General features: G+C 42.0%; 2 protein-coding genes across 2 annotated transcripts; one reads left to right on the top strand and one right to left on the bottom strand.

Annotated features, from left to right (window-relative positions):
- Nucleotides 1–14,153: 14,153 nt before the first annotated feature.
- On the bottom strand, nt 14,154–15,620 carry LOC133785157 (uncharacterized mitochondrial protein AtMg00810-like). The gene is made up of 2 exons (XM_062224412.1): nt 15,474–15,620; nt 14,154–14,930 (listed from the first exon to the last, which is right to left on the bottom strand). The coding sequence occupies exons 1-2, from the start codon at nt 15,618–15,620 to the stop codon at nt 14,154–14,156; spliced, it is 924 nt and encodes a 307-aa protein (XP_062080396.1).
- A 6,965-nt stretch (nt 15,621–22,585) lies between these two features.
- Nucleotides 22,586–25,766, top strand: LOC133785155 (uncharacterized). Its single transcript, XM_062224411.1, has 2 exons — nt 22,586–23,219; nt 23,608–25,766. Exons 1-2 carry the CDS (start codon nt 22,586–22,588, stop codon nt 25,764–25,766), a joined length of 2,793 nt encoding a protein of 930 aa, XP_062080395.1.
- Nucleotides 25,767–25,792: the final 26 nt, after the last annotated feature.

The following is a 25,792-nucleotide window of genomic DNA, read 5'->3' as shown; positions in this document are numbered from 1 at the left end:
TTCCAAGTTCTGGAAGAGTTTACAGCAGGCCATGGGTACACGACTGAAGTTCAGTACAGCTTATCATCCTCAGACAGATGGGCAATCTGAGAGGACGATCCAGATACTGGAAGACATGCTGCGGGCATGTGTGCTGGACTTTGGTGGATCATGGAGTAAGTATCTGCCTTTGATAGAATTCTCCTATAATAACAATTATCAGTCTACCATTGGAGCTGCACCTTATGATATGTTGTATGGTAGGAAGTGTAGATCTCCCATTCATTGGGATGAGACAGGAGAAAGGAGATACTTAGGTCCTGAGGCAGTTCAGAGGACCAGTGAGGCTATTGATAAGATTAGAGATCGGATGCTTACTTCTCAGAGTAGACAGAAGAGCTATGCGGATCCCAAACGCAAGAACGTGGAGTTCTAGGTAGGAGACTACGTCTTCCTTAGAGTCTCACCATGGAAAGGGGTGAGAAGGTTTGGGAAGAAAGGCAAGCTGAGTCCTAGGTTTGTAGGTCCATTTGAGATCCTGGAGAGGATAGGTCAAGTGGCTTACAGGCTAGCTTTGCCTCCGGCATTGTCGGCTGTGCATAATGTGTTCCATGTATCCACTCTTCGGAGGTATGTATCTGATGAGAGACATGTTTTGAGTTATGAGGATCTGGAGCTTGAGCCAGATCTCTCCTTTGAGGAGCTGCATGTTCAGATACTTGACAGGAAAGATAAAGTCCTCAGGAATAAGACAATACCTTTGGTTGAGGTGTTGTGGAGGAACAGCAAGGTCGAGGAGGCGACTTGGGAGCTGGAGTCAGATATGCGGAGTCAGTATCCCGAGCTGTTCAGGTAAATTTTGAGGACGAAATTTCTGTAAGGAGGGGATAGTTGTAATGCCCCGGATTCCCTATTATGGTTTAATGCCTGGATTAGTAGGCCGGGAGGGCCATAACTGTTTAATTATGAAATTAAATGTATTTATGCATGTTTATAAGAATTATATTATAATATGATGTTAAATGCATGCATGTGAGTCCACATTTGTTTACAGGGGTATTTTGGTAATTTGGCCTGTTGAGGGTATAATTGTATACTTGTTTGAATGTTAATGATATATTGTGAAACCACATTATAATGTGGATTGGTTCAAGTATTTTTACATGAGACGATCTTTAAACATGATTTATCGGTTTGGTCATAACAGGTTTGAGTTCGAGGCTCGGGGTGAGTCTCGGGGTGATTTTAATGATTAGAGCGTTACCGGGAATTTTAGAGTAACAGAGTGTGAATTATTGGTATTTGAGGATATTGAGATTAGCGGGAATTGGGAAGCATTAATTAAGATTAACGGGATAAGTGGAAAGTGCCAATTTTACCCTTAGGATAGTTTGAGAAGCTTTTGATGACTCAAGGGTATTTTGGTCATTTAAGTTTGGATATATATGACTTAAGTGGCTGTTGGCTGTAGAAAGTTGTAGACTAAAACAGAACAAAAACAGAGGCAATCTTCTTCCTTCCCGTACGTTACTCCTCTCCATATTTCTCTTTGGTGTTCTGGAGCTCAAGGTGGGGTATTAAGCTAGGAAACTCAAAGGCTGAGGTGGTGGACTTAGTTCAGCTGTTGAGGGAGGTTTCAAAGCTGGTTTTAAGGTGAGTTTTAGTCTTGAACTCAGGTTATGCTCTGTTTTTCTTTTAGTTTTCAGCTCATGGTTTTTGATGTAGAAAGTGGGAATCAAAGGGAGTTTTTGTGTATGTTTTATTGGGATTTGATGAGGGTGAGTTATGGGTGTTGTTTGGGGGTTTAATTGTGTGTTTGGAGGAGGTTTGGAGATGGTTTGAAGGGCTGGTTTGAGAGGAAAAACACAAGGGAAAATTCTGGTGCGCGTGCTGCCTTTTTGCCTGTTCTGGGCTGGGCGCCGCGGCGCAGCTGTGGTGCGCCGCGGCCCTTGGCGTCTGGCAGGGGAGAGCCCTTTCTGTTTGAGGGCGCGCCGCGGCGCAGCAGGGGAGGGCCGCGGCCCTTAAGGTCATTTTTTCCAAAATGGTGTTTTTAGTTTGGGGATTCAAACCTTAAGCCTCGGGGTTGAACCTAGTACCCGGTTGGGTAGTGTTTGATGTCTCGGAGGCTAGGTTTTGGTTTGGGAACCCTCAGTTATCATTTTTATTGATGAATCCTATATCTTGGTTATGACCAGGTGACCGTCGAGGAATTTAAAGGTTGATCGTTCTCAGGGGTCGTTCATATAATAATTCTCACTCGAACCAGAGGTAAGAAAACAGTGTATGAATACAGTTGCACCCTGTAAAGGTATATGACATGCATGGTTTGATATTGTGGCATGTTGGTTGATATGTTTGGACATGGATTGCATATTAAATGCTAGTGAACGCTGATTACCTGCTTATGGCACTGACTAGTCAGGGACCGACTCTAAAGTCGATGATCACGCACTGAATAGCTCCATGGCATTAATGCGGGACTGACCCTAAGGTCGAAGAACTTATAAGCGCTTGCCTGGTCTAAGACCAGATGTATTTAGTCAAGGTATATGACCCCAGTGACTGTTTGTCACATGGCTAGGGGACGCTGTCCATAGTTACGACTCTAGAGTCGAGAGGAGGGTTATGTTGGTGACCAATCACCATGCACCTGTCCTGATCAAACTTATGAAAGAATCACATATCGGTTAAGCCCTGGTGACCCTATCATCACATGGCTAGAGGGAGTTGTGCTCATTATTGTGATTTTTGGCTATTGTCACCTATTTGTTTGGACTGATAGTCCTAAATGGTTATTATGATCGTTTTTTATATTATATCATGCTCTATTATGTTTTCTTGCTGGGCCTTGGCTCATGGGTGCTTCGTGGTGCAGGTAAAGGGAAAGAGAAGCTCACCCAACCCTGAGTGGAGAGCTTAGGCGATGTTGTGTACATACAAGGTCGCTTGACCACCACGGTCAAGGAGTTCTCAGAGGGACTAGGGGTTTACCCTATTTTTTCCGCTTAGGCCGGCGGGGACTGTAATTTAAAAACAGTAGCGACTCTTTTGTATTGGGAACTACTTGTAAACATTTTGAAAGGCTCATGAGCAGTTTAGTTACTTAATGAAATGTATCCTCTCCTTTTTACTGGTTTTCCACCTTAACCTAATAATAACACTTAGATCACGTTTTTAACCAAAGGACTCGGGTAGCGAGTCGAATTTCTGGTTCACTGTTCACCATAACTGATCTGGGGTAACCAGGGCGTTACATCGGACGTGGGAGAATGGTCGGGAGAAGAGGGAGGAGGTTTACCAGACCTTGACGATTCGTTGTAAGGTCGAGTTCTCAGAGCGTCCGTCAGCCTTTACTGCTTCCCAGCCAATCATGGACCGGCTTGTTGCTAAGACGGGGTTCCATCCCAAACTGGTGCAAGACATAGCTCCGTTCACCGCGGACTTGTTGGAGCAGGTTAGGGCTACTATGTCCAACGTGCAGTTGAAACGGTACGCCACTATAGCCAACCAGGACACGCTATTCATTTCCCATGTGATCTGCCATCAGGCCACCGCTGTAAGTTATCCATTTATACCTCCTTCTTCTTCTCGTATTTTTAGTTCTTCAGATTTTTCTAACTTCAATTCATTCCAGGACGCTTTACTGGCCCATCAGAATGCCAACTTGGTGGTCGAGATGGCAATGAAAATTGAGACAGGCCAATTGTAGCTACAAGCGGTCGTGAACCAGCAGGAAGCCGCTAAGGAAGCCTTGGCCAAGGAGGTGGCTCAGGCCAAAGCAGACCCCGAAAAGTCTGCTCGGACTCATTTTCAACTCAAAGAGACTTTGTCCCAGAGAGAAGCCGAGAATAGAAAGATGGTGGATGATTTGGAGGCGAAGCTCCTCCGAATTAAGGCTCAATTGAAGGTGGTCGAGGCCCAGTCTACCCAGGATTGGGAGAGGATCACCGGTCTTGAGTCTCGGGTCCAAACATTGGACGATCTGCTTCAAGTGGAGGTGAAAGCGCATGGGGAGGCCCGTCAAGAGAAAGAACAAGCGGATGCCTTGCTGGAGGCTACCTTCTACGAGGCCTGGCTCTAAGACAAAAACATGAACCTCTTGCTTTACCCTAATCCTACCGCGAAAAGAGCCGAGTTTGAGGCCAAGGAGAAAGCTGGCGCAGAGCCCTTAGACGAGGAAAAGGCAGGTGGAGCTAACCTGGAGGCATCAGGGCACGGCGAAGCCTAGGCCCGGGTATTTTACTTGTTTTTCTTTCTCTTTTTTTTTTTTGTAACACTTTTATGGACGCGTCTGAGACAATTTTTATACTCGTATTTATTTATTTCTTGCACAAGGTTTTCCTGTTTCCATTCGTTGAGCTTTCACTAAGTGTTTTATCACCAATCATGAATGAATCGAATGTTTGGTCCCGGTTCCAACGGTCGGGACCATTGGGGAAAAAACATTAGAGAATGTCTCTTCTGGTGACCCATGTTCGAATCCTTACGGCCTGGAGTGAGTTACCCTGATTTTTACGATATGGGCTCCAACGGTCGGACCATCGGAGATCTCTTTTCAGGTTTCAATTTATTAACTCGCTTTAACCCTGCTGTTCAGGTTCTAACGGCCTGGGCCATTAGGGAGTTGATAATTATCACTAAATTTATTTGTCTCTATTCTAGTGTTCAAGTTTCGATGGTCTAGACCATCAGGGATTAGTTGATTAGCTTATTTTGAAACATGGGTTAGGTTCCCATGGCCTGGGTAGTTTATAAGACTAATTTTAGACAACTTATACCTGGGACTCGCACTCCAATGGTCCTGTGCTATTACAGAGAAGACGTGGATGGGTGTTTGCTTATTTGGGACCACACTTGGTCAACCAATTTTTAGGTTTTTTATATCCCCAGACCATGCATGCCCGGGTTAGGATTAGGGCTGGCCCGCATGTCCTACTGGATATTTTACCTCCCGGACTATGTATGTCTGGGTCGGGACTAGGCCTGAGCCTTGCATCCTACTTTATTTGCACCCCCCGGACCTTGGCGGTCCGGGCTGGGACAAGGCGTTGGCCTTGTGTCTCTTTGGGCTTGTACCCCCAAACCATGTATGTCCGGGTTGGGACTAGGCCTAAGCCTTGCGTCCTACTTGGTTTGTACCCCCCAGACCTTGTCGGTCCGGGTTGGGACTAGGTGTTAGCCTTGCGTCCTTTCGTTAGTAGTTGGACTTCCATTACTATCCGTTTATATGGTTCGAACCAAGAGCATTTAACTTCCTATTTTGTTTTTTGTTCTCAAACTTGCTCGTATGAATGGATATACCCCCCCCCCCCCTCCAAGTGAGCGAGGACTGATCGTGGCTCACTTGTTTATGGAGACGGACGAGAACTTTCATTGTTTCACAATATATCTTTTTATGTGTGATGTTTTGAACACATCATTTTTATTATTCATGAGATCCCTCTGGGGCATACATTGTTTACATGGAAAATTAAAAACTGAAACATGCTCTCCTGACTACTGATAGTACTTGCAGAGATGTTCTGCGTTCCAGGCCCTTGGGACTTCGGTCCCGTCGAGTCGCTTTAAGTGGTATGTTCTCGGACATACTTCCTGTTGGATTTCATATGGTCCTTCCCAGTTTGGGCCCAGAACCCCCACTTCTGGATCTTGGGTTGCAGGGAAGACTCTCCTTAGGACTAGGTCAACGGTTTCAAACCTTCGGCTCTTTACTTTCGAGTTAAAATGCCAAGCGATCTTGCCTTGGTACATCTTCAACTGAACTTGAGATTCTTCCCGGATCTCTTCGATAAGATCTAAGGATTCCTGGAGTAAGGCGTGGTTCTGGGCGGGATCATACGTGTCCCTCCTGTGGGATGGGACAACTGTTTCTACTAGGATGACGGCTTCGCACCTGTACACCATTGAGTAAGGAGTATGTCTGGTAGACGTTCGTTCGGTGGTCTGGTATGCCCATAGTACGCAAGGAAACTCCTCTGGCCATTTTCTCTTGCAGGCTTGAAGCTTTTTCTTTAACGTCCCCTTCAAGATTTTGTTGACGGCCTCTACTTGCCCATTTTCTTGAGGTTTGGTGACCGCAGAGAAGCTTTTGATGATGCCATGCCTTTCACAGAAGTCCGTGAAGTGGATGCTGTCAAACTGCTTCCCGTTGTCGAACATGATCTTATAGGGGAGCCTGTATCGGCACACGATGTTGTTGATGACAAAGTCCAAGGCCTTCTTTGAGGTGATGGTGTTCATGGGTTCCGCTTCGACCCACTTGGTGTAGTAGTGATGGCCACGATTGCATACTTCACTCCACTTTTTCCGGTCGGGAGCGACCCTACTAGGTCGATTCCCCATACCATGAAAGGACAGGGACTCATCATCAGAGTTATTTTCGTTGGAGGGGCTCGTGGGATCTTCGCATACCTTTGGCATTGTTCGCACTTGCAGACGTAATCGACATAGTCTTTCTTCATGGTTGGCCAAAACTATCCTTGCCGCAGGACTTTCTTGGACAAGCTGAGTCTGGCTATATGATCTCTGCAGAAACCTTCGTGCGCCTCATGCATGATTGCACTCACTTCGGTCCTGGATACGCATCGGATGTATGGCATGGATAGCCCTCTGCGATAGAGTTTCCTGTCCATCATGACGTATTTGGGGACCTGGTACTGAAGCTTCCTGGCTGCTGCCCTGTCTGTGGGGAACCCCCCAGTCGTTAGGTATTGGATGATGGGTCCCATCCAGGACGTGGAGTAGTCTATAGCGTTGATTGTGGGGCATGGATACTTGGTGCGGGGAGATGGTTGATCGGGACCAGCCCGAAAAGTTCTGCCTCAACATATGTGGCCAGCTTTTCCAATGTGTCTGCAAACATGTTTTGTTCCCTTGGGATCTGGTGGATGGAGTGCTTCTTGAAAGATTGAAGTATCTCCCGCGTCTGCGTCACATAAGCTGCCATCCTTTCCCCTTTTTTTTGGTATTCTCTTGAGATTTTTCTGACAACCAATTGGGAGTCGCTATAGATCTCCAGGTTTGCGGCCCCTACTTCTCGGGTTAGGCGCAGTTTGGCCAACATGGCCTCGTGCTCGGCCTCGTTGTTCGAAGCTTTGAACTGGAACCGCATGGCGCTTTGCAACTGGTGTCCCTGTGGTGACACTAGGATGACTCCAGCTCCTGCTCCATTTTCATTCGAGGCTCCGTCTATGAAAACCTTCCACAAGGGCGTTGTGGGATCCGCGACATCGTCCTCTTTAGTGATTCCACGATGAAGTCGGCCAGGGTCTGCCCCTTGATTGATACTCTAGGGACATAGGAAATATCGAAATGACTCAGCTCCATAGCCCACTTCAAGAGCCTCCCCGATGATTCGGGTTTTTGCAACACTTGTCTGAGGGGATGGCTAGTCAGTACTTTTATCGTATGGGCCTGAAAATAAGGACTAAGCTTTTGGGGCGCGATTAGCAGGCAAAATGTCAACTTTTTTATTAGTGGATATCGTGATTCTGCACCTAATAACCTTTTGCTTATGTTATAGACCGGGAGCTGGGCCTTCCTGTCTTCCCGTACTAGTGTGGCACTGATGGCGTGTTTGGTCACAGCCAGATAGAGGTACAATGGTTCTCCCTCCACCAGTTTCGCTAGAATTGGTGATTGGGCCATATGTTCTTTTAGTCTTTGGAAAGCCTCTTCGCATTCGGTCGACCATTCGAACCTTTGGCTTCCCCGTAGGACGTTGAAGAACGGGATGCACTTGTTCGTGGCTTTTGAGACAAAACGGCTCAACGAAGGCTATCCGCCCAGTCAGGCTCTGAACATCTTTGTTCTTCCGCGGTGAAGGCATGTCAATCAGTGCCTTGATTTTGTCTGGATTGGACTCTATTCCTCGGTAGCTTAATATGAACCCCAGGAACTTCCCGGATGCCACGCCAAAGGTGCATTTTTTGGGATTCAACTTCATCCCATACCTTCGAATGATCGCGAAGGCTTCGGCTAGATCATCAACGTGTGCTCTGGAGGTTTTCAATTTGACTAGCATGTCGTTGATGTAGACCTCCATGTTTCTTCCTAGCTGGGCTCGGAACATTCTGTTGACTAGCCAATGATATGTGGCTCCGGCATTTTTGAGTCTGAAAGGAATGACGACGTAGCAGTACACCCCCTTGTCGGTTTGGAAGCTGGTATGTTCCTGGTCCGCTACATGCATAGAGATCTGGTTATAGCCTGAATAGGCATCCATAAAGCTTAAGATTTCGTAGCCGGATATTGCATCCACCATCTGATCGATCCGAGGGAGAGGGAAGCAATCTTTGGGGCAAGCTTTGTTAAGGTCCATGAAATCGATGCACGTTCTCCAAGTCCCATTCGGCTTTGGCACCAACATTGGATTGGCTAACCACATGGGGTACAAAGCTTCTCGGATGAAGTTGATCGAGTATAACTTTTCAACTTCCAACTTGAGAGCTTCTGCCCTTTCTGCACCTAGGGGTCTCTATTTCTGCCGGACCGGGGCTGCATCCTTGTCGATATTCAAGGCGTGGCAGATAATACTGCGCTCGATCCTGGTCATATCCAAATGAGACCAGGCCAGGACATCCTGGTTTTCTTTCACTCGAGCGATGATGGCAGCCCAAACTTCTGCATTCAGGTTATTCCCGACATGGATTACCTTGGTCGGGTCGGTGTCGTTAATGCACACCTCTTCAATTTCCTCCATGGGCTCCAGTACACAGTCTTCCTCAATCCGCGAGTCCAACTCGTCTTCTTCCCGGACAGCCCGTCTTGCCGGAGGGGGCGGGGCTGGATCGGCATTTTCCTCCTCGAGAGGTTCTTCGCGGACCATGTAAATGGGATGGGCAGACACGTGGTAACACTTCCGGGTGCTCTTCTGATCTCCCCGGATTGTTCCCACTCCTTCGTTATCATAGGGGAATTTCATGCAAAGGTGGTGGATGGAGGTGATAGCCCCAAAATCGACCAATGCGGGCCGATTGAAAATGATGTTGTAAGCAGCGGGGCAGTCCACTACCACGAACGTACAAAATTTGAACGAGCTTTGTGTCTCGTTCCCTAGTGTTACGGGCAACTGGATTTTTCCCATCAGGAGTATCGAATCTCCATTGAAACTGTAGATCTGGGTGGGGCATGAGGCCAGGTCTGCCTTAGTCAAGCCAATTGCGACGAAGGCTGACTTGAACAAGATGTTGACTGAACTCCCATCGTCGACCAACACTCGGGACACCATCTTGTTAGCTATATGGGCATCAATGACCAGAGGATCATGATGTGGGAAATGGACATTGCGGGCATCGTCTTCCGTGAAGGTGATGGGGAGGTTCATCAACTTCGGGCATTGAGTCGGTGCCTTGACCAAGACGCATACTTCTTGGTCATGGTCAAGTTCGCTGAGGTAGTGCTTTTGATCATTCCGGGACGGTCCTCCCAAATGGGGCCCGCCCGAGATGGTGGCTACGTGACCATCTACTCGCGGGGGCGCAGTCCCGGCAGGGTAGGGCATTCCAGGTCTGAGCGCCTGCACAGCGGGGGCCCCCTGAGGGGCCTGTGCTCCCAGGCCCTTCGCGTATCCTCCCTGGGGAGGTGGGTACGCTCCAAGTGCGCCCGAGATCGTGGATTGTCCAGGGAATGTTGGAAATCCCGAAATGCCCACGGGCATCATGACCCACTGGTGGAGATGTCCCAGATTGATCAAATTTTTGATCTCGTCCTTTAGCTACCGACATTCTTCGGTTGTGTGGCCCACCTCCTTATGGTACGCGCACCTTTTGCTGGTATCCCTTGGGTTCTTTCCCCCTTTGAACATGGGGGCTGGTTTCCGATAATGAACCATCCTTTCTGTGGCCAGGTATATGTTTTCCCTGGTATCCATTAGGTTGGTGTACTCTGAGTACTGGGGCTCATAGCCCCTCTTGCCCTTCTTAGAGGGTTTGGACCGATTTTTTCCCTTCCGAGATCTCTTTCCCTGGGATGGATTCACACTTGCCTCGATTCCCCCCATCTGGGACGGCAAGGCCCTGCCGGGAGCAGCAGTGTACCCGACTGGCGTGACTCCGTACTCAGGTAAAAGGGTAGACTGGGCCGGGGCGTATCCTAAAGATGCAGGGCCATAGACTGCAAGCGCTGCAAAGGTCATTCCAGGCGCAGCTGCTGATCTCGGTGCTATTGGGGGAGTTAGGTATTGTTGGGCTAGATATTGCACCCCGTATACCGGAAAGGTTTGGGCATTTGGCTGAGGGGCTGGCTGCCATCCGAATGCCTGGATTCGGGCCTCCTCCCAGTTGATAAATCCTTGCGCCCTCCTTATGAATTCTTCTAGGGTGGCCACCTTGCTGCGCTGCATGTCGTTCCAGAGGGGAGACCCAGCCCGGATTCCGGATTGTAGGGCCACCAGGGGCTGTCCATCGTCCACCTTGGTTTTGGAGGCTTCCTCTGTGAAACGTTGAATGTATGCCCTCAACGTCTCCATGGGGAGCTGCTTAATTTTGGCGAGGGCACTGATCTGCATATCCATCCTCATGGCGGTCACAAACTGTTTGCGGAACATCGATTGCAGTCCGGACCAGGATTAGATGGATCCTGGCTTGAGCCTCTTCCTCCATTCCTTTGCAGATCCATCTAAAGTAATCAAAAAGCAGAGGCACTTGCCATTGTCGCAGACGTGGGCTACGGTCATTAATCGATTATAGCATGATAGATGGTCTCTGAGGTCGGTGTTCCAAGTGTAGGTGGGTAGATTCGACATTTTGAACCCTTTGGGGAGCACCACATCTAGTATGTGCTTGGCGTAGGGCTCTTTTTCCTCTTCTTTGGAGTTGGAGCCCCCTCCCTCCTGCTTGCGGGCCAGGCGGTCCGTGACCTTTTTTAAGGCGGCCAGCTGTTCTATGAACTGTCTGGCCGTACCATCATCTAGGGGAACTCTCTTGTTCCTTCTATCGTTGAGATTATTTCTCAAATTGCCTCCTTGGGGGAAGATCTTTTCCTTGCGGGCCCATTCCTTTCGAGTGTTCATCCCGTCGCGCAGGTCTACCTAGGACGTGTCATCCCCAGAGCTAAGGGTGTTCGGCTCGTCATCATGCTGGCGTCCCCGGTGATCTTTATTCACGGAGGCTCTTGGGAAAACAAATCGTTCCCGTCCAGTCTGCTCTGGGGCAGGCCAGGGCCTGATACCTTGCAGGCATGTCCCTTACGGATTGATCGAGTGGTCCTGTCCTGGGACGGGACGCACCTTCTCTTTCCTAGGGAGCGGCCGGGGGTTGGTCCCTACCTTCTAGACGGGAGAAATTTTTCTCCAAGGGTTTGTTTTTCCTTCGGGGTTAGCCGCTTTGGCCTTCCCCTTCTCCTGGGCCGGGTTAGTCGAGCCCTGTTCGGGAGCTTGTCCCGGGGGAGGAATCGGCCTCGCATTCTCGAGCACGTTATTCCTAGCCTGTGGAGCAAGCGGTTGTGTTCCTTGAGACGGAACGACTGAAGGACTAGCCGCCAATCCCTGGGAGGCTATGAAAGCTTGCAAGGCCTGGAGGGATTCCTCCATACGTCGAGTGGCTTCTTTTTGTTCGGCAATCCTGGCCTCTTGGTCACCTTCGAGTCCTCCTGGTTGGGGTCTACTTCTTCAGGGATCGCGGGATCCTTAGCTTCAAGATCATGGTATTCCCCCTCGTTTCCCTCCTCTTCCTCGTGGTAATCTTCCTTATAATCTGCTCCACCTTCATAGTTCTATGACTCGTCAGGCTGGGGTATCTGATGAAGTGTGTCCTCAGGTTGGTTCTGAGGAAAAGGTTGGCTAGGCAGTGGCTCTCCATTGCCTTGTTCTTGGCTAGTAGGGTCGAAAGTGGTGTGTCTTGTGTTCACCACGTTGCAGATGTTCAAGATCAACCCAAGCTTTCTCCAGCTCTCAATGAAAGCACCAAAATGTTTACCGAGTTTTTTGGAAACTAGAATTATAGAAGATAAGAGAACTTGAAAAGAAAGGATTTAGAAAATGCAAGCGAGGTTTTTACATGGTTGGGGCGTTAATGAGCCTTAGTCCATGAGTCAGTTGTATTAGAGTTTAGTGAGCTTTTGACAATGGAGTTTTCTGCAAGTTTGAGCAGAGTAATTACTTACAAGAAAAATCTGGGGATCCCCCCCCCCCAATGCACCACTGATATCGCCCAATAACTCCTAAGCGGTCGCAGTAGTAATCGGGCTATGACGTATCCACAGAGAGGTAAAATACAAGTAAAAAGAAAGATTAGTAAATCAGAAATAATAAACTTTGAAATGATGTAACTTTGAAAAAGAATATAAACATTAAATAAACAAAATCGAGGAATTAGCATCAGAAGGAAAATATGGAAGGCATAAGTTTCATTCATGCAAACATATATATATTTTAATAAAATTGATTCATTATACTCAACTATAATTCTACACCATTAATTATAGTTGGAAAATATATATAACAAAGCTCACCTTAAAATATGTTCTTTAATTAAATTATACTAACTTCTAATTTTAAAAACCTATCATATTATATACCTTAGAGTGACAAAATACCAATAGCAGAATGCAATAAAAAGTATATAATATAACAAATATCCTAAATTAAATTAAAAGCCTAAATTACATAAGAAGAGTATGACTAGACTTAAGTAAAAGACACTAATAAGTTTAGAATAAAAATTAGAAGAAAATAAATTTAATTGTAACAAATATATAGAAATGAAGAACAAAATAAAGAATCAATATATTAAAAATATAATGTGAAACATGAACTTCACTCTAGCCTTTCCACAAGAGAATTTAGCCTAAAATGGGCATTGTTTTCAATCAAAGTAATGTAAAAGAAATGAAAGAAAAATAAGAACAAAAATGCTTTTCTTTCTCACTATACTCTCCACACTTAATTCCACCATCTGATGATTTTTTTCCCTGCATTTGGTCCTCTATTTATAGTGAAAATTGGACCCAAAATGTGTATTTACGTGCATTAGGAAATGGAGAAAGTGGCTTCAAAATATGATGGAAAAAGGGACAAGTGGGACACATGTCGGCCTCGGACTGGCTAAGGAAAAATGTTGCTGGTGGAGTGGGAGACAGCAAGGCGACGTGGCGGAAGCTGATTGCTCGGCAGGCTGTGCGTCAGATGGCGTCAAGCGGCGTGGGGAGAGCTGTTGGCGCGTGGGACCGTGTCAGGGGGCTTCGGCAGGCTGTTGTTGGGCACGTGGGGGACAGCTGTTGGCGGCATGGGACGCGTGTCAGGTGGCTAGCAGCAGTGTCAGATCGTGCCAGGCGCAGCTCCGGCTCAGCTTGGCTGCTGAAAGTTTGGGCCTGGCTTATTTGGGCCATTCCATCTTCAAAAATGCCATTTTCTTCATTATTTCTTCAATTTTAATTCTTTTTTTCGTCTTTCTTTTTCTTTGTGTCAAAATACATTTTATTTCCTGAAAATTAAACACAAATTAAATTAAAATTAATATTTTCAAATATAAAATATATAACAATAAATCCATAAAAATATTAATTAAAACTTAATTAATTTTAAACTTTAAAACTAATAAAATGATATTTTTGAGCACTAATCAATCACCATGCATATTTATAGGAAAGCGAGTGCACTGAGCTTGGGCCGGGTTAATCCGAGCCCAATAAGGGTGTAAATGTTATTGGCTCTCTGATGGAGGCTCAATACAAAAGATTGAAATATAAAACATATACTAACCAAGGCCCATTGGGCCAGCCCAAACATGATCACAGTATAAGACTCGCGAAAAACGGGTGCTTCAGTCTGGGTGTTATGGGCTACGAGGAAGATTCAAGGGACAACATCTGTCAATGTAGTGGCGGGGCAGTTCTGAACCAATGGCGTACATTCTCGAGGTAGCCTCCTCTACAGGTCACTTATGGGGACACGGCTCCACGCTTCTTGGGATGATGTCAGTATCGGGGATACTTTATCACGCCAAACTCGGCCAACCGATCCAGGTCCGTTTACCAATGTCCCTCTTCATTTACCAGGGTCCCGGTTCGTTTACTAGGACCCAGGTTCATCCACAGCGATCCTAGCCTGATCCCGGACTTGGGAGCCACGACCTCTTTTATTGCATCATCGGGAGACATCCCAGTACGCGGTCTCGGGTTTATGCAACATGCCCCGACAATGGTCCTGGCTTATGCTCTCAGATGCCCTTTGGGCCTTACCGAGACTTGGACTGCCAATATTTGCTTTCTCTTTGTCCACTAGGCCTGATCTGGGCTTTAACTCTCCGGAAGGCGGCCCATAAACTCAGAGTGTGGATCCGTACATCTTGGAAGAAACGGGGATAACAAAACCCATAATCCGTCATCATTTGTTTCATCCATAATAATTGAGTACAACAACTTCCTGCAGCTATGTATTCAGCCTCAACAGTCGACAAGGAGATTGAATTTTGTTTCTTGCTATGCCAAGAAACCAGATTGTTTCCCATATAGAAACATCCACCACTTGTACTTTTTCTGTCATCTGTATTGCCTGCCCAATCAGCAACACTAAAACAAAAAAGGTTAGAGTTTGTTTCATTTGAGTACCAAATTCCATACTCTTGAGTATCATTCACATAGCGAATGATTCGTTTTACAGCTGTCACATGGGATTCCATAGGATTCCCTTGATACCGAGCACATACCCCAACACTGTAGCTAATGTCAAGACGACTAGCTGTGAGATACATAAGACTTCCAGTCATGCTTCTGTACAATGTTGGATCTACTTTTACACCATTTTCTTCCTTGGTCAGTTTGACCGTGGTTCCCATTGGTATATTGGCATGTTTAGCTGACTCCATCCCAAATTTCTTGATTAGATTTTTTGCATACTTACTTTGAGAGATGAAAGTTCCATCTTCTGACTGTTTGACTTGCAGTCCTAGAAAATAGTTTAACTCACCTACCATGCTCATTTCAAACTCATCTGTCATTTGTTTGACAAACTCCTGCACTAAGGTGTTAGAAGTAGAGCCAAAATCAATATCATCAACATAGATTTGTGCAATAACAATATCAGAATCAACATTTTTGATGAAAAGAGTTTTATCGACTCCGCTTCTTTTATAACCATTCAGAACAAGAAATTGAGTCAATCTTTCATACCAAGCTCTAGGAGCCTGTTTTAAACTGTAGAGAGCCTTTTTAAGTTGAAAAACATGACTAGGATAATGTGGATCTTCAAAACCTTTTGATTGTTCAACAAATGCTTCTTCATTCAAAATTCCATTTAAAAATGCAGATTTAACATCCATTTGGAATAATTTGAAACCAACAATACAAGCAACAACCAATAGCAATCTTATTGACTCAAGTCTTGCGATAGGAGCAAAAGTTTCATCAAAGTCAACTCCTTCAATTTGAGTACACCCCTGGGAAACTAGCCTAGCTTTATTTCTTATTATTGTACCAAATTCATCAGTTTTATTTTTGAAGATCCATTTGGTACCAATAACATTAGTATGATTCAGTATAGGAACGAGAGTCCATACCTCATTTCTTGTGAATTTTTCTAATTCCTCTTGCATTGCTTTTATCCATGACTCATCACTCAAAACTTCTTTCACATTTTTTGGTTCAAAGCTAGATGTAAAGCAAACGAATTGAACCAAATTCACATACCTTATTCTTGTCACCATACTTTATTCAATGTCACCAAGAATGAGATCTGAATGGTGATTCTTTTTAATTCTGGTAGAAGGTTCTCTTTGTATTGAATCTGTGATGATTTCTGGCCCTTCCTTTGTTGGTTTTTCAGATGATGTTGGAACAGATTCAACTTCTGTTGCAACTTTTTCTGTATAAGAAGGCACAACATCACCTATTGTCTCAGCAGAAGATTCTGTCTGAGAAGTTTCGGCAATGGACCTATCAATTTCTTCTTCATTTGAGTATTCAGAAAAATCTTTTAAATCATAAACAACAACATTTGATGATTCCATAATAGTTTGAGTTCTCATGTTATAAACACGATAAACTCTACTATTCATAGAATATCCAAGAAATACTCCTACATCACTTTTTGAATCAAATTTTCCGACATTCTCACGATCTCTAAGAATATAGCATACACACCCAAAAACATGAAAATAACTTACATTGGGCTTTTTACCTTTCCAGATTTCATAAGGAGTTTTGGAGGTACTTGGGCCAAGAAACACTCGATTGATTGTGTAGCAAGCAGTCAACATTGCCTCTGCCCGTAATCGTTTGGAGAGTTTCTTACTATTCAGCATTACTCAGGCCATTTCCTACAAGGTTCTATTTTTTCTCTCAACAACCCCATTTTGTTCAGGAGTTTTGGGAGCTGAGAACTCATGAGAAATATCTAGAGATTTACAAAAATCATCATAAATAGTATTCTCAAATTCCTTACCATGATCACTTTTGATTCTCACAATTTTACCTATATTGCAATCCTTTTCAACTCTTAATTTTATGCAAAGATTTTTAAAGGCATCAAAAGTGTCTAATTTTTCCCTTAAAAAGTCAACCCAAGTAAAATGAGAAAAATAATCAATACACACAAAAAATGTATCTTTTTCCATTAATACTTTCAACTTGAATAGGACCCATGAGATCCATATGCAAAAGTTCAAGAACTTTTGAAATATTAATTCATGTAACACTTGTGTGAGAGTTTTTTAATTGTTTCCCCAACTGACATGGTTCACATTTACCTGCTGATTCTTTACCCAATTTGGGTAACCCACGAACTAACCCTGCACTTGCAATCTTTTTCAAACTTTTAAAATTTATATGACCCAGTTTTTCATGCCATAAGTCAGTGGTATTACCTATAGTTGAGTGACATGTGAGAGTTGGTGAAAGTGTATAACAATTATCAATAGATCTATATCTTTTCAATACACTCATATCATTTTGATCAATAACATTGCAATCATCACGAGAAAAATTTACTTTGAAGCTTTGATTACAAATTTGACTTACGCTAATTAAATTAGCCTTAAGGCCTTCAACAAGCAAAACATTTCTCAACTTTGGTATTCCATCAAGACTTAGGGTACCTTTTCCAACAATATTACCTGACATACCATCACCAAAAGTTACAACACCACATTTCAAAGATTTGAAATTTGTGAGTATATTTGCATCACCTGTCATATGTCTAGAACATCCACTATCAAAATACCAAGAGTTAGAGGCACGGGATTTATGTCAAGTAAAAGCAGCAAGACAATTTGTTCTTGTTTTTACAATCCAAACACTTTTTGATGGTTTTTTCACAACCTGTTTTGTTTTACTATAATGATTGAAATAATTGTTTTTGAAAAAATTCATCATAGTAAAACATCTGGGCCGAATGTGCCCTTCCACTCCACAAAAATGACAAATTGGAATGAACCGATCTGCTTTGTTTCTTTTGAGAAACTTGGCCTATTTAACAGATGTGGAAATAGATTGTACTTTTGTAGCATCACCTGTTTAAGATGTACCTGCAGAGACGTTAGTGGTTGAGCCAGAATGAATGCCAGATTTCACAAAAATGGTTTTGCCTTTTGATTTAAAACCATCAGATCCTAATCCAGAAAAATTACCAGCTTTCTGTCCTGCACCAATAACATCATCCAAGATCCTAGAATTTGGATTAAGCATTTTAACACCTTTTACCATGTGATTAATTTCATTTGATAATCTCTTAATTTCACAATCTTTGGCAATAACTTTATCCTCAAGATTCTTCACAGTGTTTTCAATTTCATCATTCTTTTTCTGTAAGGATTTGTTTTTGCTTGCCATTAAGTGATTATCAGAACAAACCTTTAACCATTGATCATACATATCTTTGTACGATTCTTTCAAAGAGTCCTCATCCAGATCAAACTCACTGGATTCACATTCAGAGTTTTCATCTTGAACTGTGTTGTTCAAACAAACAAGCCTTTTATTAACCTGCGAATTTATAGTTAATCCAGAAACAACAGAGGTTAAGGCAAGATTTGAGTTATCCTTCATCGCTACTTTCAGAGTCCTGATCACTCCAAGTAGCTGCCATTACCTTTTTATTTTTCTTCAGTGTATTGGCACATTTAGATTGAATATGACAAAATCCTTCACATTCCCTGCATTGCACACCTCTTTTATTGCTATTGTCAAAAGGTTTAGAGAAATGATTACCTTTGGAAGATTTGAAAGCAACTGATTTTTCTTTGGGAGCACTTGGTTTTTCCTTTTGATGAATTTGCTGATTAAGTTCAAACGTTTGCAGTGAACCCATCAACTCCTCTACTTTCATTGTGTTGAGATCTTTTGCCTCCTCAATTGCTGTGAGCTTTGTTTGAAACTTGTCAGGAAGCACTCTAACAATTTTTCGAGCTAACACATTATTTTCCAATTTTTCACCCAAAGCAAAATATTCATTAGCAATGTCAGATAGTCTTTCATAGAAACTAGTGAGAGACTCAGTTTCTGTCATTCTAAGATTTTCAAATCTTGTAGTTAACATAACAAGCCTAGAACGCTTGACATCAACAGTTCCTTCAAATTGAGTTTGAAGGATTTCCCAAGCTTCTTTGGCAGATTCACAAGAGGATATTAATTTTATGTATCCTTCACCAACTCCATTAAAGATAGCATGCAAGGCTTTGTTGTTATAACTAGACAATTTATCTTCAGCATCGGTCCAGTTAAGTTCACATTTTACCTTTGTTACATCATTTGATTCAGATGGAGGTGTCCAACCAGTTAAGATTGATCTCCACACCTTTTCTTCTTGAAATTTAATAAAGGCTCTCTTCCTAACCTTCCAATAAGGATAGTTAGAATCATTCAGTAAGGGATGGTGAGTTATAGATCCACCTTCTGCAAAGAAAGACATTTCACAAGGCACAAAACAAATGGAAAAATACAAGATCTCACTAAGAGTTTAGTGACGTACTCTGATACCAATTGAAATTCTGTATTTTAATATTATCAAGTGATTTAAAATAAACAACTTAATTAAATGCGGAATACCAATTAAGTTGTTTAGACAGATTTCGGTTTTGTTCACACTACTTATGCAACTGTTTAAACAGAAACAGAGAAACAAGTAAAAATTCAACACACGAGAATTTTTACGTGGTTCAGAAATCCTTCCAGATAACCTACATCCACGGGGCCATGCCTAGAGAATAAACCAATTAGTAAAGAAACAATGTGTACAAAAGCATTGACTTAAACAATGTAAGACTCCCTCTTAAACTATTGACGCAATCTTGTTATACTCTTCTCTACAAATCTGGTTTTGATGAAACACTGATTCTCTTGAAATCCCTTCAAAGAATAGCGAGTGCTCACTTCCTCCCGAAGTGAGACTTAGATAGAGTCCTCTCCCAAAGATCCTTATGAACACGTTCATAATAGACACTACTTGTTTACAATGGACTAGATAGATATCCACAAGTACACTCAGCACTCTCACAAAAATTAAGGTGAACAAACTTAATCTCAACAAATAAAAACACTCTTCAAAATAACATAATGTTTACAAATATTCAAAATGGAAGAGATAAAATTTACAAAGGCCTTGGCAAGATATTTATAGGCAAAGAAATCGTCCAAGGCCATCATTTTCTGAGATCTTTGAAATCAAATTGCGAATTCCATTGATTTAGGAAATCAGTCAGCCAGATGAATTCTGTGTCGACAGAAAAGGAAACTGATGATTCAGCAATATCATTAGTTTTATCTGGCAGAACGAACATGGTCATTTCTTTTGACTATGTTCATTTTCGACACATTCTTTATTGTAAAATAAACATAATCCCTGAAAATAATCTCAAGATAATTGAAATACATATTTTTACCAAATAATGTTTATTTGTGATAAATAAGGTAAAAAATGTATTCACACTTAAAATATATTTTAACACTAAAAAATCAGCTGAATCAATTTGATAATTAAATCATGAATCAATAGGGATATGCTACTGATTTTCTTCAATAACTTTAAAATATTTTGTCTAAATTAAAGTTAGCCAATGAAGGATTTTACAGATACTTACTTATGTTGTCAATAATCAATATCGGTCCAGTCTAATGTAACAAAATAAATCACACCAGATGTGATGGATATGACATCACACCAGATTTATAAGTAGATCTTATCCTAAATTACTCAATCAGAAAAAATCTAGTTTACTGATTTAATCTTAGGACAAAATGCTTTTGAACATGTAATTACAATTATAATTCACTGTGACTGAGTCACTATAATTGTAATTATACATATGTTCATGATTTTATAAACGTTTGTATTAATAATAATTAATCATGTAATAAAATATGTAAATAATGCAATTTGATTGAACAAAATAATTTATATTACTTATTGATAATAAATGAATTACATAAAAATGTAGTTTTATAAGGACATAAAACCCAACAATGAGTTCGTACCATTGATCTCACATGCTACCACTTAAATTGTGAGCTGCAACTGCGTACTCGCGTATATGCTCTAGGAAACTAATCCTAACAAATTTAGAAAATATTGAGGGTGATCTCCAATTTGACGAGTTCACATGATTTCATATAGCAAGGTAAAAATATCTTGTATGGTGGGATTAAACATGATAAAATGAGATTAAAATATAAAAGAGAAAAAATATATATATAAATAAAAATAAAATGATTATTTACCAACACTAAATTAGAAGAAAATTAGTAAATAATTTTTTTTCTTAGTAAGTAAATACATAGAGATAGAATAGAATTATACTAAATTTTTCAATAGAATTAAATTATCCAAACTAAGAAATTAATGAGGTAGATAAATTTTTTCAATATTTTCTCATATTTAATAATACATTACATTATAAAAAAATTATAAATTACATCATAATAAAATTACATATAAAACTACATGAATCATGAAAATAGAAAAGAAAAAAAAGTTAACCGATGAAAATATAAATGACAAATAACATAGATGATCATTCTACGACCATATTGAAAATTTGATATAATCTCGAAAGAAAAAAAATCAAAACTGCGTGTGGAGCTTCCTTCTCTCTCTCTATGGGTCGGAGGAAAAAGGAGGTGCCGAAGCCGGCGGCAGTGGCCATTTCTAAGGATTGTCTACAGACACAGCCATATCTCTCTTCAATTCAAGACCATATCGTGCTGGAGAACAATGTTGAGGAATACCATGACCCGTGTGATGTGTTGGAAGCTGAATCGTTTGCTGAACAAGTTATGCCAGTGGATTCGGAGGGCAATACAGGTTCGACCAAAACAACCAATTGGGCCGAGGAGATGGAGACAACAGATTACCAGAATTCAGCAAAGGACGTCTGGAGCAAATTCAAAGCCAACCAGGTGAAAACTCCGTCTACTAGCTTGGATTTCATTGAGCCTCTGAAGGTTGGGGACCAAATAATTGCTAAATTGGACATTGATGAAATTGAGGTAGAAGCCTCGTTTTGGAGCACTTCGATTGTATGTGTAGTCCTGTGTGCTAATCCCCCATTTCGGGTTTTCGAAGGTTTTGTGAAGAGAATCTGGGGTAACCTTGGCATTGACAGAATAGTCCATATGAACTCTGGGTTCACCTTGGTTAGCTTTCGTGATGCTGCAACTAGGGATCTAGTCCTGGAAACTGGTGTGATTCACTTCGATAAAAAGCAAGTTGTCCTTCGACCCTGGACACCTGATATGGACACAATGCAGATGGTGAAATCGGTTCCAGTTTGGGTACGACTAAACGACTTGGGGCTTCAATATTGGGGTCGTAAGAGTCTAAGTGCTCTAGTTAGCACTATAGGCAAGGCCATTATGATTGATCAAGTTACTCGAGATAGGTCGATGGTCAAATTTGCAAGAGTTCTAGTTGACATGGTAATCTCTGAGATTCCTCCTAAGTCTATCTCGTTTGTTAATGAAAGAGATCAGCTAGTAGAACAATGGGTGGAATACAAATGGCTCCCTTCAAAATGCAAAGCTTGTGACTGTTTGGGACATACTATTGTGAACTGTTCGAAGGACAAGGGGTCCTTTTGGGTTAAAAAATCCAATCTGGATTCTAAGAAATCTAAGGTGATTGCTGGAAAAACCATTGCTGAGCCTAGCTTTGATAATAAACAGGATTCTACTTCTCAGGATAAGGAAGATGCAGGTGATCAGGTTAACACTACTATTGCCCAGGATACATTAAATTCGAGTGGAACTGATGCTGTTACTGTGAATAAGTCAGCTGTTTCTAATGTTGGTATAGCAGCAAAGCAAGTTCTTGTTAGTAAAGCAGGGGTGGCAAAGGATAATGGATCAGGGGGAGAGTGGATAACGCCAAGAAGGAGAGGAACTAAGGCCAATACTTTCCAGCCTTCTAAAGCATTAAATCGAAACGGATATGCAGTGCTCCAAGAGCCAGGGGATGGGAATTTGGCTACCAACTCTATTTCTAGTCAATATGGAGAAGTGCAACATCCTTAGTTGGAATGTTCGGGGTATGAATAAAGGTAATAAACAGTGAGATATTCGCGATCTGTGTCGTTTGAATAACATTGGTTTTGGGGCGCTCTTTGAGACCAAAGTCCGCCATGAGAAAACAGCAGGCATAATTAGTAACAGTTTTCCCAACTGGGACTATTATTCGAGTAATATGATCTCGTTCAGAATTTTGCTCATTTGGCAATCGAAGTTTGTGCAAGTTCAAATTCTTGGTGAAGATACTAAGTTCGTGCACTGTAAAATCAGAGTTTCTGGGCATCACACAGAGTTCTTTTTAACTGTTGTGTATGGTTCAAATTCCATGTTAGACAGGAAAATTTTATGGGATAAACTTGCTGGGTTAGGCCATTTGAATCTTCCTTGGATTGTTCTAGGAGATTTCAATGCTATGTTCAGCTATCAAGACAGGAATGGTGGTAGACCCATAACTGCTAAGGAGATTTCTGATGCTCAAAATTGGCTGTCTTTAGGCCAAGTAGATGAACTTCGTTGTGCTGGCTCCTCTTACACTTGGTCTAATAAACACGAATTTGGGGACAGAATATACTCTAAGTTGGATAGGGTTTTCACTAATGAGAAATGGTTGGATCTCTTCCCTAACACAGAAGGAATTTGCAAATGGGACAGTAACTCAGATCATAGTTACTGTGTTATCAAAAATCATGTTATAGGAAAAGTTGGTATCAAGCCTTTTAGGTTCTTCGACTGTTGGATGTTCCATAGTATGTTTAAAACAGTGGTTCTTGACAGTTGGAACAAAGCTAACTCTAAAGCTGGCCTTGTTGGTATTATCCTAAAGCTCTTTAGGGTAAAGCATGTTTTAAAGAAATTCAACAGAAAGGATTTGGGAGATATTGCGCACAGTTATTAGATAGCTAAGGAAAATCTCAATCTGGCTCAGGGTGCTTTAGCTAATGACCCCCGCAACACTTTGCTTCAGTTAGCTTAACAGACCAATCTTCAAGAATTGGTTCTAGCCAGGAAGAGGTGTGCAAGTTTCCTCCATCAAACCAATAAGATAACTTGGTTGCAATTTAATGATGAAAACTCTCATTACTTCCATGCTATCATGAAAAAGAGGAGAGCTGAGAATAGAATTACTTCTTATGTGGTCAATGAGGAGGTGATTGATGACTATGATAAGGTGGTAGAACATTATTTCAATCATTTCAGGAACTTCATGGGGGAAGAAGAGTTCGGCTAATAGGCAGATTGATATCAATAGCCTGAGTTTTGGTGAAAAACTTACTGTTCAGCAGCAAGTCAAATTGATCAGGCCTTTCAATAAGAAAGATGTTCAAGAGGCATTATTTGGCATTCACTCAATCAAGAGCCCCGGTCCGGATGGGTTTGGTGCTGGGTTTTTCAAAGGCCTGTGGAAAGAGATAGGTAATGACATCAGTATGGCAGTGTTACAATTTTTTCATGATGGAGTTCTTCCCAATGATCTTAATGAGACTGTCATCTCCCTTATTCCGAAGACTGATTCTCCTAAAACAGCTGCAGATTATAGACCTATTGCTTGTTGCAATACGCTCTATAAATGCATTTCTAAGATGCTTTGTTCTCGTTTGTCTGAAGTTCTTCTTATTTTGATTCATGGTAATCAAGGGGCTTTCATCAAGAACCGTCTCCTGGCTCATAATATTCTTATCTTTCAAGACTTGCTCAAGGGATATACGAGGAAGAATATTTTAGCTAGATATATCATGAAGATTGATCTTAGTAAAGCGTACGATACAGTAGATTGGCAGTTTGTGGCTGACTTGCTCAAGGGTCTTTGTTTCCCTTCTAGGTTCATTCATTGGGTGCTGGTTTGCTTAAAGGGAACTTCTTATTCGTTGATGCTCAATGGTCGGCTTCATGGCACCTTTAGAGGGGAAAAGGGTCTGAGAAAAGGAGATCCTATATCTCCTCTTTTGTTTGTTTTGATTATGGAGTACCTAACTCGGCTCTTACTTCAGACTTCTAAACAAAAAGGTTTTGGTTTCCATCCCTTATGCAAGCATGTCAATCTTGTCAATCTCTGTTTTGCAGATGATCTAGTTATCTTTTGCAAGGGAAATGTGAACTCAATGAGACTTACTCAGTCTGCTATTGAAAGTTTTTGTGCAACCACAGGTCTCTCAATCAATAACACAAAGTCCCACATCTACTTTGGAGGCATAAAAGACGACTGTAAATCTCAATTATTGGAGATCACTCAAATGGAAGAAGGCTCTTTTCCGCTTAAGTATCTTGGAATACATCTAATACCAACTAAATGGAGAGCAGCTGATTGTGGGGAAATTATCGGAAAAATCCAACGGAACCTTCATTCTTGGGCTAGTAGGAACCTTTCCTTTGCGGGCCGAGCTCAACTTATACATTCAGTCCTTCTTGGAATTAGGAATTTTTGGATGAATATCTTTATTCTTCCTCAGAAAGTTGTTGCTTTCATAGATAAATGTTGCAGAGATTTCCTGTGGCGGACTAAAGGGAATCGTAGCAAACTTCACCTAACGTCTTGGGAGCAAGTCTGTCTTCCCAAAAAGTTTGGAGGAGTTGGCTTCTTTGAGGGCAGGAAATGGAATATTGCTATGATGGCCAAGTACATTTGGGCTATTTCGAGTAAGAAAGATTGTTTATGGGTCAAATGGATAGATTCTATCTATCTTAAAGGCCATAGCTTCTGGTCTGTTCCTTTAATAAATGATACTAGCTGGTACTTTCGGAAATTACTGAAGCTGAGGAATGCTTTTGATTGTTTTGCTGTTAACTCTTCGGTTTTAAGAGGTAAGTTTAAAGCTAAAAACTTTTATCTTTCTCTTACAGCAGCTACAGAGGTTCAGTATGCCTCTGCTGTTTGGCATCGTCTATGTGTCCCGAAACATAGATTTATTTCTTGGCAAGTGATAAATGATCATCTTCTTACTCGAGATAATCTTGGGAAAATCATGGAGCTTACAACTTATCTTTGCCTGGTTTGTGAGTGTATCAATGAGTCCCACCAACACCTCTTTTTTTACTGCTCTTTCACTAAGAAACTTCAGCAAGAAGTTAGTTCTTGGTCCGGATTCCAGGGCTGGCCTCTTACCATGGAAGCCTGGAAGATTTGGAGCTCTAGTGTCGGTTCTGATCTGCAGCATCTAGTTTGGAATGCAATTCTTTCAGCAGTTGTATACTCAGTTTTGTGTAATAGAAATAGGTGTGTGTTTGATTTGTGTTGTAGCTCAGTGTTGGTAGTTATCTCTTCTATTAAAGCAGCTATCAAAGCTAGAGTTAAGGCTATTACTTGTACCAAGGCTAACAAAAAAGACAGAGATATTATTGGCCTTATAAATTCCCTGTAATTCTTGCTTCTTGTTGTTTGTTGTAG

Source organism: Humulus lupulus, chromosome 6, assembly GCF_963169125.1.
Source record: "Humulus lupulus chromosome 6, drHumLupu1.1, whole genome shotgun sequence".
In the NCBI taxonomy this organism is placed as follows: Eukaryota; Viridiplantae; Streptophyta; class Magnoliopsida; order Rosales; family Cannabaceae; genus Humulus; species Humulus lupulus.
The sequence above is the reverse complement of the archived record's forward strand: the minus strand, read 5'-3'. Positions and strand labels throughout refer to the sequence as shown.